Source organism: Pristiophorus japonicus, chromosome 2 (genome assembly GCF_044704955.1).
Source record: "Pristiophorus japonicus isolate sPriJap1 chromosome 2, sPriJap1.hap1, whole genome shotgun sequence".
NCBI classification, from domain to species: domain Eukaryota; kingdom Metazoa; phylum Chordata; class Chondrichthyes; family Pristiophoridae; genus Pristiophorus; species Pristiophorus japonicus.
Window position 1 is genome coordinate 334,920,982 of NC_091978.1, and position 20,858 is coordinate 334,941,839.

The 20,858-nt window shown below is 44.1% G+C and overlaps 1 protein-coding gene across 2 annotated transcripts in view; it reads left to right on the top strand.

Annotated features, from left to right (window-relative positions):
• The window catches only part of maml3 (mastermind-like transcriptional coactivator 3), a 516,812-nt gene that overhangs the window by 464,722 nt on the left and 31,232 nt on the right, over nucleotides 1–20,858 (top strand). For both annotated transcript variants that reach the window (XM_070872145.1, XM_070872144.1), the window contains exons 3-4: nucleotides 354–620; nucleotides 9,679–9,799. In XM_070872145.1, coding sequence (XP_070728246.1) covers nucleotides 354–620; nucleotides 9,679–9,799 — 388 coding nt within the window. The remainder of the gene's footprint in view (nucleotides 1–353; nucleotides 621–9,678; nucleotides 9,800–20,858) is intronic.

The following is a 20,858-nucleotide window of genomic DNA, read 5'->3' on the forward strand; positions in this document are numbered from 1 at the left end:
CAGATTTTCCCACTCCCCATATGTACTTACACAATTTTCTCACTTGATGGCTCTTCCACTTTAGCCAGATTGACTGGGGAGGTGTTATACGAAAGCAAATGGAGGGGAAAACCAGTTCCCTTATCTCGACAGCATTATTCTCAGAGACATAGGGAACCAGTCACCCCGCTCCCCTTATGATTTTGGAATTGTGCAGGAACTAGGCATATGACTTAAAAATTGGTGGGAGAGGGTTATAATAATTGTAATTTTGTTGTGAATTGCAAGTTTCTTCTCCACAGCATATCTTGATTGTGGTTTTGTAATATCCTGTATGTTCTTCAGTCACTGAGACAGTTTTTTCCTCCACACAGGATCAGAGTCCAGTGGGAGTTTCTCGGCCGGCTACATCCGTACAGCCCCCTGTTCCTGGCCCTGGCACTGGGGCCCCAGTGCCCGGCTGTATGACTGGTAACCCTGGAGGCCCTAGTTACCTTGGAAACCAGCAGCAGGCAGTCATGATGAAACAGTTGTTGATGGAGCAAGAGAGACAGAGAATGCATCAGCTTCACATGATGGAACAGCAAAAGCAGCAGCTATTCAGGGAGCAGAGACAGCAGCAGCAGTTGCTGGCAGAGCAGGTAAATGTTCATTATAGGTAGTGACGGGGAGAGGGCATGGTGGCTGGGCTGTCTCTTGTATCTCATAACCTCAAAGGAGCATTGTTGTCCTGAATTAATTCCTGAATTAAGTCCACAGTTAGTTCAAAATGGTGTTGTTCACCCTGAGTTTATCATCATTTTCACAAGTATGTTCCAGATCAGTTTCACACATGCGATTTATCTGTGGACAAATATTTAACGCATATGGGCTAGAAATTGGTCTTTTGGTGATAGCGGATTTTTCCCGGCATTTTTCGCCAAATATACCACTATTTTTTAAAGGGGTAAAATTGGCAACAAAATTCTCCCAACGGTAAAAATCGCCGTTGCACGAGGATTCGTGGTGGAAACCGTTAAAAAGACAAGCCCTGGGAGGAAGGAAAACACACACAATAAATTGCATAAATAAAAAAAAAAATCACAAAACATTCACAAGACACTTATCGAGCAAATCGCTGAAAAAGAATTAAAAAATAAAAACTTTAACTTACTTTTTTTCCGGTCTTCATACTTACTCCTGTTTCTGGGGCTGCAACGCAAGCTTTTCTCGGGCGTTTTTTATCTTCCTAACTACGGGTGCACGAACGGCCAATTTTAAGCGGTCACATTTTTTTTTGGTGTTGCACGACGGCGGTCAGCTTTTCAGCGGTATTTCAAAGCCGCCGGCGTACAACTTTGGCCAATTTAGGTGAGTACCTTTTACCGTCAAAAAAGGTGAAATATTGCTGAAAAAACGGGCACAAGGCTGCTCAATTGGTTTTTAAGTCATAGCGTTTTTTTTGGTGGAAGGAAACCTCTATGACTCTGCTATGATTTCGAGTTGAACATTCAGAAAAAAGGAAAAATAGCACCCGGCGGGAAAAATTGGCGTTACACGAAGATTCGCGGCGCAAATAACAAATTTTCTGCAACTTTTCTCCAAGGCCAATACCGCTGCGAGTTGGGCCTAAGAGGGGGAAAACACTTTTTTTCCCCCCCAAAAAAAATCGGCGTTGCACGAGGATTCGTGTAGAAACCGTTAAAAACCCTTTTCCAGACCCTTTTCCAGCGAATCGCTGCAACCTAATTTAAAAATAAAAACTTTAACTTACCTTTTTTGCAGGGTTTCAGACCGACCGCCGTTACAAGGGTTGCACCAACAGGTTTTTCCTCTGTTTTTTTTTCCCATCTATACGTCACCACTGAGCCAACTATCGGGTGAAAGCGCTTTTTCCAATCTTGCACATTCCCCAGCGGTATTTCAAAACCGCTGGTGCAAAACTTCAGGGAATTTCCCGCCGCACCATTTTCCACCCAAAACGGCGAAATATCGCTGAAAAACCCAGCACAAGGTTGCTGAAAATCCAGCCGTGTCTTTTATCTCTCTCTCCATCTTTGTGTCTCCATTTCTTTCCCGTCTCAATCACAATGGTCCACTGAAATATTTTCCTGTTAACAATGGCGTGTTTGCTCCTTTCTGGTCGGTTTGGTTTTCAGTCTCCTTGGCTTTGTGATTCTCAGCACTAATGGTACCCCTCCCTCCCGCCCGCCCCAAGACATTCTCCAATGCTGCTGGCTTGAATTATATTTTGTTTTTTGGTTTTGGCATCGTTATGCCAAGGTCCTTAAGTTGGCATTTTAAACGATGGCATCAAAGTGTCATGTCCCACCTTCACATGAACATATGGGCCTATAAATTTTGTGAGGCTTATACCGATCTCCTGCCTTAACTTCAGTGGAAGGCCAGCAGAACCTCTGGAGAAACAGCGTAAATGACCATTTTCAGACATTTAGAAACATAGAAACATAGAAAATAGGTGCAGGAGTAGGCCGTTTGCCCCTTCGAGCCTACACCACCATTCGATAAGATCATGGCTGATCATTCCCATTACACCATTACAGTACAAACCATTAAAAACAGCTGTTTACTCTCCCCCATTCACACTGCCCCAATTTTAATCCCCTCTTGTTCTTTTCTTGCACGGCAGGTTAAAATCTGGCCTCAAATCTCCTCTTCCCCCAATTCTGTCCTTTTCTTCCCTCCTGTTTTTGAATGCAATGACTCATGCTGGCGTGCAGTTCAATGGACGCTGGCAGTCTTCTTACTTCATCCATGTAGGAGCCTCGACAGTGTCTGCAGGCTATTCCACTGTGGGGGAGCATGACTACCATGCCCAATCCAGCCCTCACCTGACATCCCCACACATGTTCACATTCCAACAGGAGTCAGAGGACAGCAATCAAGCACCCGGGCTGGTGGTTTTTCTCCCTCCTACTCAGGCCAGAGGTCCTGAAGTTGATTGTAGTCCCCTTCTGTTGCCCTGGTTGGCACCTGGTACCTCAGCACAGACCAGGGCTTGAACCATAATCATGCACTTCCTTTTAAAGCAAGTGACCATCTCCCAGGACTTTACCTGTGCCACTCCCCTGCCAACTAGATGCTGTGTAAAAGGCATCTGATTATTTTTCCTCATCCTTCTAGCCCAGCTATGACCAAGAGCATAGTGCTACTGCAGTTGGATATTAAGGGTATTCTTGCTGTGCATTTTGCATTATATCTGAATATGAGCAGGATAGAGAGCTCAACTTGTGCTCTCAACGTTGAAATCAATCAATCTCTTCTCAGTTCTCCAGTACTGGCTGTCCATTGTTACTCAACTCTTTCTCTGTTGTGCAAACCACTTTTTAAAACCTGTTATTTCTAGAATCTCCTTCAATATATAAATGAGACATCGAGGCGGAAATATTCTGAGAGCCTCTGCCAATGATGGGGGTTCATAATGCAGTGGGTGGTTTATTGAACAATCACAGACAGTTCATCATCCACAGTTTTCCAATAAGCCACCCACTGCTGGCGAGGGCCCCTTGATGAAGCAGGGGCTCTGTAAATTTTGCCCCTCCCAAACTATAAAATGAATCCTGAATGCTCTGTGGATAACTGCGCTATGTGGTATGGTACTGAGCAACACAGACCAGGAAGCTTCCAGAATCAATCCTAGGTTCGTGCTGATCTGGTTTAGGGATGCTATGACTGTCTGCAGTGTCTTTGGGCTAGTGAGGAGAAAAATCAGCCAGATTTATTGCACCTGATTGCTGTCCAGTAACCACTGCTAGCCAGGTGTGCACCATGCTTTGCTGTGATGTCCCCATGTTCAGGTAACCTTCCAACATTCACTATGTAAGCTCAGCACATGGAGAATGGCCACTTAGGGCTCAGTGGCCTGTAGGTCTCCAGAACCATGCCTGAGCAGGAACACCAAGAGATTTCACCTGTTGCTAGTCAGAAGTCTGATTCTTATCATTTGCCCCCACCTCTGGAAGTTCTTCCAAGGGAGAATTAGGCGAAAATAGAAGGAGTCAGAAACTTACACCATCACACTTGAGCTGAAATCTATTGAGCTCTAGCACTCATGCTGTAAGGGCCCTGGTTTATGGCAAATAGACTCCTGCACACTTCTGTTTCTACATGTCCTACTAGGACCAACATTTATATAGCGGTGCTCGAGATTCTGGTCATGAAAAGATCTTGGACATTGAACTGTTCGAATGCTGCACCTTGATGTATGGAATCAAAATGTGAAAACTCAAAAATGAACAAAATTCTTCAAGGGAAAGAGATTGGCAAATGGAAGTGCAGGTTCCACTTGTTGTTTTCTGTCAACTATATGCTTGAGGGAAGCTGAAAGGAATGACCAAGTATCATCTGCTGTCTTGGGAGCAAACCTCTTCATGCTGCCTTCCCATTGAGCAGTTCTAGTCCCCAATGAGCATTCTGAGCAGTGCCATATTACCAAGATCCAAAATAATCTGTGCTGTAATGTGTATGTACTCATGTAACAAAACTGCGTGATCACCTTCCTGTGCCCAGGCTAGTGGCAGTACTCCAGTCATTTTGTGATACTGATTCCAGAATCTTTACTTTGCTCCAAGTTGCACTATAACTGTGCAGTTTGATCTCACACACGTGGAAAATCTAACGTGGACAGGACTGTGGTCATCACAGTAACAACAATAATCAGCATTTGACATAGCAAAACATCGAAAAGTGCTTCACAGAGGCATTAATAAAAAAATGGGTGCTGAGCTAAAGAAGGAGATGTTAAGATGGGTGACCCAAATCTTGGTCAAAGAGGTACATGTTAAGGAGGGTCTTAAAGAATAAGAGGGTGTGTCAGAAAATGGGACTAGGCAGCTGAAGGTACGGCTATTAATGGTGGAGTAAAGGGAGGGGACATGAAGCCAGAGTGTCTCGGGGTTCTGCCAGACTCCCACTAAAGTTATGGTGGGAGATTGACAGAATTCTTGCAGAGAGTTCAGGGGTAGATTACAGATATAGGGAAGAGGCGAGGACATGAAGGAATGTCAACATGAGGAGTGGAATTTTAAATTTGATGCGATGGAAAGGGGGTACGGTAGCATAGTGGTTATATTATTGGATGAGTAATCCAGATGCCTGCCCTAATAGAAACATAGAAACATAGAAAATAAGTGCAGGAGTAGGCCATTCGGTCCTTCGAGCCTTTCAATAAGATCATGGCTGATCATTCCCTCAGTACTCCTTTCCTGTTTTCTCTCCATACCCCTTGATCTCTTTAGCCGTAAGGGCCATATCTAACTCCCTTTTGAATATATCCAATGAACTGGCATCAACAACTCTCTGCGGCAGGGAATTCCACAGGTTAACAACTCTCTTGAGTGAAGAAGATTCTCCTCATCTCAGTCCTAAATGGCCTACCACTTATCCTAAGGCTATGTCCCCTGGTTCTGGACTTCCCCAACATCGGGAACATTCTTCCCGCATCTAACCTGTCCAGTCCCGTCAGAATCTTATATGTTTCTATGAGATCCCCTCTCATCCTTCTAAACTCCAGTGAATAAAGGCCCAGTTGATCCAGTCTCTCCTCATACATCAGTTCAGCCATCCCTGGAATCAGTCTGGTGAAACTTCGCTGCACTCCCTCAATAGCAAGAACGTCCTTCCTCAGATTGAGAGACCAAAACTGAACACAATATTCCAGGTGAGGCCTCACCAAGGCCCTGTACAACTGCAGTAAGAACTCCCTGCTCCTATACTCAAATCCCCTAGCTATGAAGGCCAACTTACCATTTGCCTTCTTCACCGCCTGCTGTACCTGCATGCCAACTTTCAATGACTGATGAACCACGACACCCAGGTCTCGTTGCACCTCCCCTTTTCCTAATCTGCCGCCATTCAGGTAATATTCTGCCTTCATGTTTTTGCCCCCAAAATGGATAACCTCACATTTATCCACATTATACTGCATCTGCCATGCATTTGCCCACTCACCTAACCTGTCCAAGTTACCCTGCAGCCTCTTAGCATCCTCCTCACGGCTCACACCGCCACCCAGTCTAGTTTAATCTGCAAACTTGGAGATATTACACTCAATTCCTTCATCTAAATCATTAATGTATATTGCAAAGAGCTGGGGTCCCAGCACTGAGCCCTGCGGCACTCCACTAGTCACTGCCTGCCATTCTGAAATAAACCCGTTTATCCCTACTCTCTGCTTCCTGTCTGCCAACCAGTTCTCTATCCACGTCAGTACATTACCCCCAATACCATGTGCTTTGATTTTGCACACCAATCTCTTGTGCGGGACCTTGTCAAAAGCCTTTTGAAAGTCCAAATACACCACATCCACTGGTTCTCCCTTGTCCACTCCGCTAGTTACATCCTCAAAAAATTGCAGAAGATTCGTCAAGCATGATTTCCCTTTCATAAATCCATGCTGACTTGGACTGATCCTGTCACTGCTTTCCAAATGCGCTGCTATTTCATCCTTAATGATTGATTCCAACATTTTCCCCACTACTGATGTCAGGCTAACCAGTCTATAATTACCCGTTTTCTCTCTCCCTCCTTTTTTAAAAAGTGGTGTTACATTAGTTACCCTCCAGTCCATAGGAACTGATCCAGAGTCGATAGACTGTTGGAAAATGATCACCAATGCATCCACTATTTCTAGGGCCACTTCCTTAAGTACTGTGGGATGCAGACTATCAGGCCCCGGGGATTTATCGGCCTTCAATCCCATCAATTTCCCTAACACAATTTCCCGCCTAATAAGGATATCCTTCAGTTCCTCCTTCTCACTATACCCACGATCCCCTAGTACATTCGGAAGGTTAGTTGTGTCTTCCTTCGTGAAGACAGAACCAAAATATTTGTTCAATTGGTCTGCCATTTCTTTGTTCCCCATTATAAATTCACCTGAATTCGACTGCAAGGGACCTACGTTTGTCTTCACTAATTTTTTTCTCTTCACATATATTTATAGAAGTTTTTATGTTCCCTTCAAGCTTCCTCTCGTACTCTATTTTCCTCCTCTTAATTAAACGCTTAGTCCTCCTCTGTTGAATTCTAAATTTCTCCCAGTCCTCAGGTTTGTTGCTTTTTCTAGCCAATTTATATGCCTCTTCCTTGGTTTTAACACTATCCTTAATTTCCCCATTTTATTTTTACTCCAGACAGGGATGTACAATTGCTGAAGTTCATCCATGTGATCTTTAAATGTTTGCCATTGCTTATCCACCGTCAACCCTTTAAGTGTCCTTTGCCAGTCTATTCTAGCCAATTCATGCCTCATACCGTCGAAGTTACCTTTCCTTAAGTTCAGGACTCTAGTTTCTAAATTAACTGTGTCACTCTCCATCTTAATAAAGAATTCTACCATATTATGGTCACTCTTCCCCAAGAGGCCTCGCACAACAAGATTGCTAATTAGTTCCTTCTCATTACACATCACCCAGTCTAGGATGACCAGCTCTCTAATTGGCTCCTCGACATATTGGTCCAGAAAACCATCCCTAATACACTCCAGGAAATCCTCCTCCACCGCACTGCTACCAGTTTGGTGAGCCCAATCAATATGTAGATTAAAGTTGCCCATGATAACTGCTGTACCTTTATTGCACACAACCCTTATTTCTTGTTTGATGCTATCCCCAACCTCACTACCACTATTTGGTGGTCTGTACACAACTCCCACTAGCGTTTTCTGTCCTTTGGTATTCCGCAGCTCCACCCATACCGATTCCACATCATTCAGGCTAATGTCCCTCCTTACTATTGCATTAATTTCCTCTTTAACCAGCAATGCCACCCCGCCTCCTTTTTCTCTCTGTCTATCCTTCCTAAATGTTGAATATCCCTGGATGTTGAGTTCCCAGCCTTGGTCACCCTGGAGCCATGTCTCCGTGATGCCAATTACATCATACCCGTTAACTGCTGTCTGCGCCTTATTCCGAATACACCTCGCATTGAGGCACAGAGCCTTCAGGCTTGTCTTTTTCACACACTTTACCCCTTTAGAATTTTGCTGTAATGTGGCCCTTGCTGTAATGATCTGGAGACGTGAGTTCACATCTCATCATGGCAGCTGGGGAATTTAAATTCAGTTAAATAAATCTGGAATAAAAAGCTAGGGGCCGAAATTCCCTATCGCCCTGGTTGGGGGTGGTAACTTTTCTGGGGCCAGACATTCTGCGCCCGGCGCAGAAGTCTCGCCCCGGAAGGGAAATTCAGGTTAGCGTCCCTCACAGGAAGTGGAGCGCAATGTCGTGCACTCCACTTCCTTTTGGGGTGGGATCGGGGCTCTAACCAGGCACATCGCGGAGTGCTATACAGCCTCTCCACGTAGCGCTCACGTGTTTCAACGTCCTTCCCCTTCCGTTAAAAGGGAGTGACGCTGCAAGCTCTGCAGGCACTTTGATGACTTCCACTGGGCCACTAGGGCTAGTGGGTGTCGTGGCCGCAGCCCGGCACCGAAATGGAGTGTCGGGCTGCACGGTCACAGCCTGGACCCCGCAAAAGGAGCGAACAACGGCCCGATCGGTAAGAGGGGTAAAAAAAGATGCCAGCGCGCGGTGCAGCACAACTCCCCTTTAAGTTTCGTCCGCGATGGATGTGCAGCCCAGTTCGCACTCACGTGGCGCTGGCCAATTTCCGCCGGGGTGGAAAGGAGTCGCCACGCATGGCAATAATGTCATCACCAGCACAGCGGCCCAAGGGCGCTACCAATGGGGCGCAGCGTTAATGCATTCGCGCCTCTGCAATTTCGCGGGCGCTGGTAGCACCCCCTCCCCGGGCAGAAACACTTTTGCGCCTTGTTATCTCTAACGGGAGGTGCACAACAGAGGAATTTTGTCCCCCTAGTATCAGCAATGGTGAACATGAAACTACCGGATTGTCGTAAAAACCCATCTAGTTCACCAATGTCCTTTAGGGATGGAAATCTACTGCAGTTACCTGGTCTGGCCTACATGTATTTTGCTTTTGTATTGTTTTTGTCAAACACACTTAGTTAAAAAAAAAATTCTTTCCTACATGGCCATTAAAAAAAAGTAACTTTAATGTTTCTCTCCCTCTCTTTAGGTTTCCCCCTTCAAACTCTTACGCCTGGTGAAAACAGGCGCATTGCCTACTTTTACCAGCGTAAGAGTTTTAAAACATATAGAAATTTAATTAAAAGCACATTTTTATAGTGAAAATTCTGTCCATTAATGTAAGTTTATTTTAAACCCTATTAAAACACGTTAAATAAATTCCAAAAGCATTTAATTAACTTCAATTTCAATTAATTTGAAATAGGTGAGGTGTTTTTTTTTGTTATGTTTTGTTTCTTGTTTTAGGGGTTTATTCTCATTGCTGATAATGGGAACTCGGAGAACCGGAGTTCCCATTATTATCAATGAGAATACTGCAGAGTGATTTGTGGTCCAGGCCCACGTGACTCCAGCTTTTTCGTGCATACGGGGAATTCCTCTCCCCATACGCTACGCATGGAATGAAGGCCCCCGACCGTAATCGAAGGTGTCTCCGGGACCATCAGGTATTTTCGTTAAAACATTTCGGGTCGGAGGCGTTTGTCCAAAGGAAGCCTCCAACTGGAATTTTAGACCCAGTAATGTTGAAGATGCACTGCAGCTTTACTGCCGATTATAACCATTGCTCCGGCTATAACAGTACGACTGAATGTTGGTTTCCCCACGACCTGTAATGGCAGAATTAATGAGCTTGTTTTCCTTCCATCAGCAACAGCAGCTACAGCAACAGCAACATGACCAGCTGCAACGACATCACCCCAGACCACATCCGCAGTGCAAGGACCAGCAGAGGAATCCATATCCTGTTCAACAGGTCAGCCAGTTCCAAGGTAAGCCTGTCAATTATTAACTCTCTTTTAAGCATTTACAAGTGAAATATGTATTTGTCCTGGCGGATTGAACGTGTGTTGCTAAACTAACTGGCAAGTGCAAAAAATACCCATAAAGGTCAGTGGTTATATTTACAGAATAAATGGAACGGATTTTAATCAGGCAGTAGTCTTCACCTCATGAATAAATGTTCAGCAGCCTGTGCATGTATTACTTGTGTAGTTTCCCAGTCCAGTCAGAGGGTACAATTGCCCTCAGTGCCCCTGGACTGGAGAGGAAAATATCGGACAGACTTCATAAGAACATAAGAAATAGGAGCAGGAGTAGGCTGTATGGTCCCTCGAGCCTGTTCCGCCATTCAATACGATCATGGCTGATTATCGATCTCAACTGCACTTTCCTGCCTGATCCCCATATCCCTTGATTCCTCTGAAGTCCAAAAATCTATGAATATACTCAATGACTGAGCAACTGAACAACTTCCAGCCTCTAATAAGAATGTAAGAACATAAGAAATAGGAGCAGGAGTAGGCCATATGGCCCCTCGAGCCTGCTCTGCCACTTAATACGATCATGGCTGATCCGATCATGGACTCAGGTCCACTTCCCTGTCCGCTCCCCATAATCCCTTAATCCTTTATCTGTTAAGAAACTGTCTATTTCTGACTTAAATTTATTCAATGTCCCAGCATCCACAGCTCTCTGAGGCAGCGAATTCCACAGATTCACAAACCTCTGAGAGAAGAAATTCCTCCTCATCTCAGTTTTAAATGGGCGGCTCTCATTCTAAGATCATGTTCTAGACCTAGTTCTAGTCTCCCCTATCAGTGGAAACATCCTCTCTGCATCCACCCTGTCAAGCCCCCTCATAATCTTATATGTTTCGATAAGATCACCTCTCATTCTTGTGAACGCCAATGAGTAGAGGCCCAACCTCCTCAACCTTTCCTCATAAGTCAACCCACTCAGCTCCAGAATCAACCTAGTGAATCTTCTCTGAACTGCCTCCAAAGCAAGTATATCCTTTTGTAAATATGGAAACCAAAACTGTACGCAGTATTCCAGGTGTGGCCTCACCAATACCCTGATTAACTGCAGCAACACTTCCCTGCTTTTATACTCCATCCCCTTTGCATTAAAGGTCAAGATTCCATTGGCCTTGCTGTACCTGCATACTAACCTTTTGCGTGTCATGCACAAGTACCCCAGGACCCGCTGTACTGTTAGCATTTTGCAATTTTTCTCCATTTAAATAATAACTCGCTCTTTGATTTTTTGGGCCAAAGTGCATGACCTCACACTTTCCAACATTATACTCCATCTACCAAATTTTTGTTCACACACTTAGCCTCTCAATGTCCTTTTGCAGATTTTTTGTGTCCTCCTCACACATTGCTTTTCCTCCCATCTTTGTATCGTCAGCAAACTTGGCTACGTTACACTCGGTCACTTCTTCCAAGTCATTAATATAGATTGTAAATAGTTGGGGTCCCAGCACTGATCTCTGCGGCACCCCACTAGTTACTGATTTCCAAACCGAGAATGAACTATTTATCCTGACTCTCTGTTTTCTGTTAGTTAGCCAATCCTCTATCCATGCTAATATATTACCCCAACTCCGTGAACTTTTATCTTGTGCAGTAACCTTTTAGAAACATAGAAACATAGAAAATAGGTGCAGGAGTAGGCCATTCGGCCCTTCTAGCCTGCACCACCATTCAATGAGTTCATGGCTGAACATGCAACTTCAGTACCCCATTCCTGCTTTCTCACCATACCCCTTGATTCCCCTAGTAGTAAGGACTTCATCTAACTCCTTTTTGAATATATTTAGTGAATTGGCCTCAACAACTTTCTGTGGTAGAGAATTCCACAGGTTCACCACTCTCTGGGTGAAGAAATTCCTCCTCATCTCGGTCCTAAATGGCTTCCCCCTTATCCTTAGACTGTGTCCCCTGGTTCTGGACTTCCCCAACATTGGGAACATTCTTCCTGCATCTAACCTGTCTAACCCCGTCAGAATTTTAAACGTTTCTATGAGGTCCCCTCTCATTCTTCTGAACTCCAGTGAATACAAGCCCAGTTGATCCAGTCTTTCTTGATAGGTCAGTCCCGCCATCCCGGGAATCAGTCTGGTGAACCTTCGCTGCACTCCCTCAATAGCAAGAATGTCCTTCCTCAGGTTAGGAGACCAAAACTGTACACAATACTCCAGGTGTGGCCTCACCAAGGCCCTGTACAATTGTAGCAACACCTCCCTGCCCTTGTACTCAAATCCCCTCGCTATGAAGGCCAACATGCCATTTGCTTTCTTAACCGCCTGCTGTACCTGCATGCCAACCTTCAATGACTGATGTACCATGACACCCAGGTCTCTTTGCACCTCCCCTTTTCCTAATCTGTCACCATTCAGATAATAGTCTGTCTCTCTGTTTTTACCACCAAAGTGGATAACCTCACATTTATCCACATTATACTTCATCTGCCATGCATTTGCCCACTCACCTAACCTATCCAAGTCGCTCTGCAGCCTCATAGAATCCTCCTTGCAGCTCACACTGCCACCCAACTTAGTGTCATCCGCAAATTTGGAGATACTACATTTAATCCCCTCGTCTAAATCATTAATGTACAGTGTAAACAGCTGGGGCCCCAGCACAGAACCTTGCGGTACCCCACTAGTCACTGCCTGCCATTCTGAAAAGTCCCCATTTACTCCTACTCTTTGCTTCCTGTCGGACAACCAGTTCTCAATCCATGTCAGCACACTACCCCCAATCCCATGTGCTTTAACTTTGCACATTAATCTCTTGTGTGGGACCTTGTCGAAAGCCTTATGAAAGTCCAAATATACCACATCAACTGGTTCTCCCTTGTCCACTCTACTGGAAACATCCTCAAAAAATTCCAGAAGATTTGTCAAGCATGATTTCCCTTTCACAAATCCATGCTGACTTGGACCTATCATATTACCTCTTTCCAAATGCACTGCTATGACATCCTTAATAATTGATTCCATCATTTTACCCACTACCGATGTCAGGCTGACCGGTCTGTAATTCCCTGTTTTCTCTCTCCCTCCTTTTTTAAAAAGTGGGGTTACATTGGCTACCCTCCACTCGATAGGAACTGATCCAGAGTCAATGGAATGTTGGAAAATGACTGTCAATGCATCCACTATTTCCAAGGCCACCTCCTTAAGTACTCTGGGATGCAGTCCATCAGGCCCTGGGGATTTATCGGCCTTCAATCCCATCAATTTCCCCAACACAATTTCCCGACTAATAAGGATTTCCCTCAGTTCCTCCTCCTTACTAGACCCTCCGACCCCTTTTATATCCGGAAGGTTGTTTGTGTCCTCCTCAGTGAATACCGAACCAAAGTACTTGTTCAATTGGTCCGCCATTTCTTTGTTCCCCGTTATGACTTCCCCTGATTCTGACTGCAGGGGACCTACGTTTGTCTTTACTAACCTTTTTCTCTTTACATATCTATAGAAACTTTTGCAATCCGTCTTAATGTTCCCTGCAAGTTTCTTCTCGTACTCCATTTTCCCTGCCCTAATCAAACCCTTTGTCCTCCTCTGCTGAGTTCTAAATTTCTCCCAGTCCCCGGGTTCGCTGCTATTTCTGGCCAATTTGTATGCCACTTCCTTGGCTTTAATGCTATCCCTGATTTCCCTTGATAGCCACGGTTGAGCCACCTTCCCTTTTTTATTTTTACGACAGACAGGAATGTACAATTGTTGTAGTTCATCCAAATGCCTTCTGGAAGTCCAAATACACCACATCCACTGGTTCCCCTTTATCCACCCTGTTTGTTACATCCTCACAAAGAATTCCAGCAAATTTGTCAAACATGATTTCCCCTTCATAAATCCATGCTGACTCTGCCTGACCAAATTATGCTTTTCCAAATGTCCTGCTACTGCTTCTTTAATAATAGACTCTAACATTTTCCCAACCACAGATGTTAGGCTAACTGGTCTATAGTTTCCTGCTTTTTGTCTGCCTCCTTTTTTAAATAGGGGTGTTATATTTGCAGTTTTCCAATCTGCTGGGATCTCCCCAGAATCCAGGGAATTTTGGTCAATTACAACCAATGCAGCCACTATCCCTGCTGTTACTTCTCTTAAGATCCTAGGATGCAAGCCTTTAGGTCCAGGGGATTTATCCGCCTTTAGTCCCATTATCTTACTGCGTACCACCTCCTTAGTGATTGTGATTGTGTTAAGTTCCTCCCCCCTATAGCCCCTTGACTATCCACTGTTGGCATATTGTTTGTGTCCTCTACTGTAAAGACTGATACAAAATATTTATTCAGAGTTTCTGCCATCTTCATGTTCCCCATTACTAATTCCCCGGCCTCGTCCTCTAAGGGACCAACATTTACTTTAGCCACTCTTTTCCTTTTTATATACTTATAGAAACTCTTGCTATCTATTTTTATATTTCGTGCTAGTTTACTTTCATAGTCTATGAAAATAAATGGAATGTATATGCATATGGGCATCAAGTGAAGCCTAGATCACGCTTGGCTATGAGGACCTTGCAATCAAGTGGTCAGCCAATGCTCAGCGCAGAGCTTTGCAAGGGCCCATACCACCATGGGGGCCATCACATGCAGTGAATGGCATCTCGTAATGGCAGTGGGCAGAAAATTGCTGACAAAGCACCTGTGATTTTCCAATAACTCACCCACTGCATGCGAGGTTCTGCTGGTGGCATGGAATGGCGCCTAGGGATGTTGTGCCCTCAGTGTCTGGGCACACACGGTTGGTATAATGGTGTTGTATTAGAGAATTGTCGAGTAGGCTTATTTCTGGAAATAACCTGATAGGAAAGCCCATTGTACTGCTGGTATGATATTGCAGGAGATATCCCAGAAATATAACCAAGCTTGGACTGACAATGAAGATTCAGGAGTTAAGCCCATTCCTTTCAAAGATCTTCTACAGTCATAGACACCGTCTCACATAGTTAGCAAAGTAGAGGGCTGCTGAGGCTGAGCAATGTGACAGCACATCCCCATGTCCAACCTTGGAAACATCACAAAAATGGTGCTGCTTGATTAGGAATATTTAATTTAGAAGTCATTTTTCCTTAAATTTAAATGGGATCTCCTGTGACATTGTTCATGGCCAGTCAGAGGATATGATGCTATTTAACAGTAGGGGTGTTATCCAAATTATTTATTTATGGTGATGAAATGCCTTTTGATTGAATTTTTATTTAACTCAATAAATTTTCTGTGAAAGCCCCATATGAATGGCCTTGATTATCATCATGAAGTTCGTGAAGTTAAACTGCAGCTGAAGAGTTGTTATGCGCGTCTCTCCACTCTTCCCGTGAAGGAAGTCACTCAGTTGGGGTACAGTTTTAGAGGCTTCTGGTACACTGCCCAAGTGGCTACTTTACTGCTGTAAGACAGCAGGAATGGGGTACTGAAGTTGCATGTTCAGCCATGATCTCATTGAATGGCGGTGCAGGCTCGAAGGGCCGAATGGCCTACTCCTGCATCTATTTTCTATGTTTCTATGTAAGTATTGATAGGCCTTTGAATGCCTGATGTCCAATTGCATGTACTTTCCAACAGGTAACTGGAATTTAAAAAAAAAATACTTGAAATGATATAGCATTATTTCATGGAAAAAGTTTTCAAAGCACTTTATGCAATGAATAATATTTGGAAGTTTGGTGATTGTTATGTGGACAAACACTGCACTGGCATCTCACAGACAGCCATGACATTAATCAGTCTGTACGCAGGTGGTATTGGTATGAGGGAGGAGTGTTGGTCAGGGCACCAGGAGAACTCCCTGTCCAACTTCAATTAGTTCCAAAGGATCGTTAACACCTACCTCAGTAGGCAGGCAAGGCCTCAATTTAATATCTCAACAAAAGACTGACACTGCTACCTCTAACAGTGCAACACTACATTGGAGTGTCAGCCTAGATTATGCACGAAAGCCTGAGTCTAGGGCTTGAACCTGCAACTTCTGACCCACAGGTGCGAGTGCTACCAACTGAGCCAGGCTAATATGCCTAAAGATCAGGAGTGGAAACACTGGCTGAAGTTTTTCTCGTCCTCTTCCTAGCCCAGGGCACTGAGGCCAACTATAGCACAGAATTACTGCCTTGAATGAGGTCATCTAACTGAGTTCAGACAGAGGATCAGTCCATGGGTTTTCCTGGTCTGTGTGGCTGAGTAGGGTATTATAAGAACATAAGAACATAAAAAATAGGAACAGGAATAGGCCATACTGCCCCTCGAGCCTGCTCCACCATTCATTATCATGGCTGATCTGATCATGGACTCAGCTCCACTTCCCTGCCCGCTCCCCATAACCCCTTATCCCCTTATCCCCTTATTTTTTAAGAAACTGTCTATTTCTGTCTTAAATTTATTCAATGTCCTAGCTTCCACAGCTCTCTCAGGCAGCGAATTCCACAGATTTACAACCTTCTGAGATAAGAAATTTCTCCTCATCTCTGTTTTAAATGGGCGGCCCCTTATTCTAAGATCATGCCCTCTAGTTCTAGTCTCCCCCATCAGTGGAAACATCCTCTCTGCATCCACCTTGTCAAGTCCCCTCATAATCTTATACATTTCGATAAAATCACCTCTCATTCTTCTGAATTCCAATGAGTAGAGGCCCAACCTACTCAACCTTTCCTCATAAGTCAACCTATTCATCCCCGGAATCAACCTAGTGGACCTTCTCTGAACTGCCTCCAAAGCAAGTATCTCCTTTCGTAAATATGGAAACCAAAACTGCACACAGTATTCCAGGTGTGGGCTCACCAATACCTTATATAGCTGTAGCAAGACTGCCCTGCTTTTATACTCCATCCCCATTGGCTTTCCTGATCACTTGCTGTACCTGCATACTATCCTTTTGTGTTTCATACACAAGTACCCCCAGGTCCCACTGTACTGCAGCACTTTGCAATCTTTCTCCATTTAAATAATAACTTGCTCTTTGATTATTTTATGCCAAAATGCATGGCCTCACATTTTCCAACATTATACTCCATCAGTAAATTTTTGCCCACTCACTTAGCCTGTCTATGTCCTTTTGCAGATTTTTTGTGTCCTCCTCACAATTTGCTGTTCCTTGCATCTTTGTATCGTCAGCAAACTTAGCTACGTTACACTCAGTCCCTTCTTCCAAGTCATTAATATAGATTATAAATAGTTGGGGTCCCAGTATTGATCCCTGTGGCACCCGACTAGTTACTGGTTGCCAACCAGAGAATGAACCATTTATCCCGACTCTCTGTTCTCTGTTAGTTAGCCAATCCTCTATCCATGCTAATATATTACCCCCAAGCCCGTGAACTTTTATCTTGTGCCGTAACCTTTTATGTGGCACCTTGTCAAATGCCTTCTGGAAGTCCAAATACATCACATCTACTGGTTCCCCTTGATCCACCCTGTTCGGTACATCCTCAAAGAACTACAGCAAATTTGTCAAACATGACTTCCCCTTCATAAATCCATGCTGACTCTGCCTGACCGAATTTTGCTTTTCCAAATGTCCTGCTACTGCTTCGTTAATAATAGACTCCAACATTTTCCCAACCACAGATATTAAGCTAACTGGTCTATAGTTTCCTGCTTTTTGTCTGCCTCCTTTTTTTAAATAGGGGCGTTACATTTGCAGTTTTCCAATCTGCTGGGACCTCCCCAGAATCCAGGGAATTTTGGTAAATTACAACCAATGCATCCACAATCCCTGCCGCTACTTCTCTTAAGATCCTAGGATGCAAGCCTTTAGGTCCAGGGGATTTATCTGCCTTTAGTCCCATTATCTTACTGAGTACCAGCTCCTTAGTGATTATGATTGTGTTAAGTTCCTCCCCCCCATTATGCAGTGCCTGAAACATCAGAGAGGTCCAAACAATGTTTTAGAAATTATTTATTTTAAATAATGAATTTTCTTTACTAGCTTTCTGAATTTTGCACATTTTAAATATTGTATAAAAAGGATTTTGTGTACATTTCAAAAGTTGGTTGTAATTTGAAATTAAGATAATGTACAGTCAGAGAAAATGCCTTTGAGTATAATCATTCTGCCATACAAATTCCAAATGAATCGTGCTGTGATCAGTCTCTAGCTCCTTCTCATTGTATAATAATGCCACTTAGGCAATGCTTACATTGGAAAAGTAATAGCATGTTTCAGGAAACCTCTGATGTCTTTACAATTACTAACACTCAGAGACTCAGCTTCCAGATGCTCTAAGTGGAGCAGCATTCAATCAAACCATGAAATTCCAGCAAAATTGAAATGTTTTTTGAGAGGGCTGGAGAAAGCGATTGGTGTTAATATACTGTCGGTTCATTCTTCACTAACTAGCTTGTTGGTTCAATAAGCCTGCTTCCCCAATTAAAAAACAAGATTATATCTTCTCAACCCCATTCGCGTACCTGCTGTGCTTCTTCCTCCTTTTGGAGGTTCAAGGACCCCTCACATTGCACAAACAGTTACTGTGAGTGGCATCTTACGGCTGAGGAAGTGTTTCACCTCAACACCACGGAACAGGTGGGTAAACATGGCCAGCCAAAGCAAGCTTCATAGAGGCCTGTATAGAAGATGCCTTTCCTCCACAGACACCATAGCGCATCCAACTCAAAATAAAAATAAAGGCAGTCCTCAGGCTCCTTGCTCAGTTATTTTCTCCTCCCATAACCAGTAAAGCATCCTGATTGTACAGCATGCATCACTATACAAGTATGCCAGATTACCTATTTTATCAAGTTGTGTTCCTGTAGATGCTGTGCTAACAAATAATTGCACCAATAAGGCAGCCAATATAACATTCTGAAAAGTAGTTACTGAGAATTTAAGTCTTGATAACTGTCTCTGAACTCCAGTACTTAAAATGGGGGTGTCTGACATCAACTTACTTCTTCATCATGACATGTATTTTTGCCAAATCATGGTCCCAGCACTGAGCCACCGAGAGCACCTATCAGGAATTCAGGCATGTGCTCTCCATGATCTTCCATCCGTTAATTGTTCAATCGCTCTTTATTGAATGAATCATTTCACATATGGGATTTGCCAGAGTATTCAGATTGTTTTCGCTTTGTAGGAAACTGTGAAACTAAATGTTAACACTAACACAATGACTCACTCATCGGTGAATCAACAACAACCCAAAACAGCTCTGAAAATTTAATTATTCTTTCCTGCTAAGGGCCTTTTCAGTAAGGCACCTCACGTGACATAATTGGCAGTTTTCAAGTGTGCTCTAGATATGTAAAAAAAATTCCCAGTAAACTAAAATGCAAAATTCAATTTAATACTATTTTACATGTAATTATCCCCACTCTTAAGCTGCGCTGTATGGTTCAAATAGTGAATGCACTGTTCAGATCAGTGAGGATCCAAGTTCAATCCCCAGTCCGCCCTGAATTAGCTGGTCTCAGCCAGCCAGTATTTGATGTGTTACAATTAGCCTCAGTACAAGTGGGCTAAGGATGGAAAATTAGTTCAGGTACCTGCTCCTGATCAGCTAGAAAGTACATGGATGACTGTATGGATGAATGTCAGGTGTGGAGAGAGTTAAGCTGCACCGTGTTACCCCCCCCCCCCCCCCACCACCCCTCCCACCACCATCACCTGCCCCATCCCAGTCCAAGTTCCTGACCTTACCCCCCTCCCCACCCTATAGAAGGGGCATTGTGTATGGGTCATGGAGTATTAACAGGGTTATTGAGTATGAAATGAATAGTGACATTGTTGTGACTTACGGATTTCAACCACTCCAGTATCACTTGTCACTTGTCACACATGCACCGAGCTTTCTGAGAAATCGTGTTTGGGTGTAAAAGGGGTGGGGTTGGAAGAACGTGATCCGGCTTCCCTGAGTTCCCTCTCTCTCTCTTTCCCGTCCGATCCCCTCTCCTCATCCCCCCTCTCTGCCCCAGTCTCTCTCTCTCTCTGCCCCAGTCTCTCTCTCTCCCCCACTCTCTCTCTGCCCCACTATTTCTCTCTCTCACCCCCCGTCTCCCTCTTCTCCCCCCCCCCGTCTCCCTCTCCCCCAGCCTCTCTCTCTGCCCTACTCTCTCTCTCTCTCCCTCCCCAGTCTCACTCTCCTCCCAGTCTCACTCTCTCCCCAGTTTCACTTTCCCTCCAGTCTCTTTCTCTCTCTCTGCCCCAGTCTCCCCCCCTCTCTCTGCCCCAGTTTCCCCCTCTCTCTCTGCCCCAGTCTCTTATTCCTCCCCTCCTCCCCAGTCTCTCTCTTCCCAGTCACTCTTTCTGCCCAGTCTCTCTCTCTGCCCAGTCTCACTCTCCCCCAAGTCTTAGTAAGAAAATAGTGCTGGAGAAACTAATGGGACTGAAGGCAGATAAATCCCCAGGGCCTGATGATCTGCATCCCAGAGTACTAAAAGAGGTAGCCATGGAAATAGTAGATGCATTGGTTATCTTCCAAAATTCTATAGATTATGGAACAGTTCCTGCAGATTGGAGGATGGCAAATGTAACCCCACTATTTAAAAAAGGAGGGAAAGAGAAAATGGGGAACTACAGACTGGTTAGCCTGACATCAGTAGTAGGGAAAATGCTGGAGTCTATTATAAAGGATGTGATAACGGCACACTTAGATAATATCAACGGGATTAAACAAAGTCAACATGGATTTATAAAAGGAAAATCATGTTTGACAAACCTACTGGAGTTTTTTGAGGATATAACTGATAGACTAGATAAGGGAGAACCAATGAATGTAGTGTATTTGGATTTTCAGAAGGCCTTTGATAAAGTCTCACATAAGAGGTTAGTGTGCAAAATTAAAGCACAGAGGATTGGGGGTAATGTATTGACATGGATTGAGAATTGGTTAACTGACAGGAAACAAGAGAGTAGGAATAAACGGGTCTTTTTCAGGGTAGCGGGCAGTGACTAGTGGGGTACCACAGGGATCAGTGCTTGGGCCCCAGCTATTCACAATATATATAAATGATTCAAGATGAGGGAACCAAATGTAATATTTCCAAGTTTGCTGATGACACAAAACTAGGTGGGATTGTGAGTTGTGAGGAGGA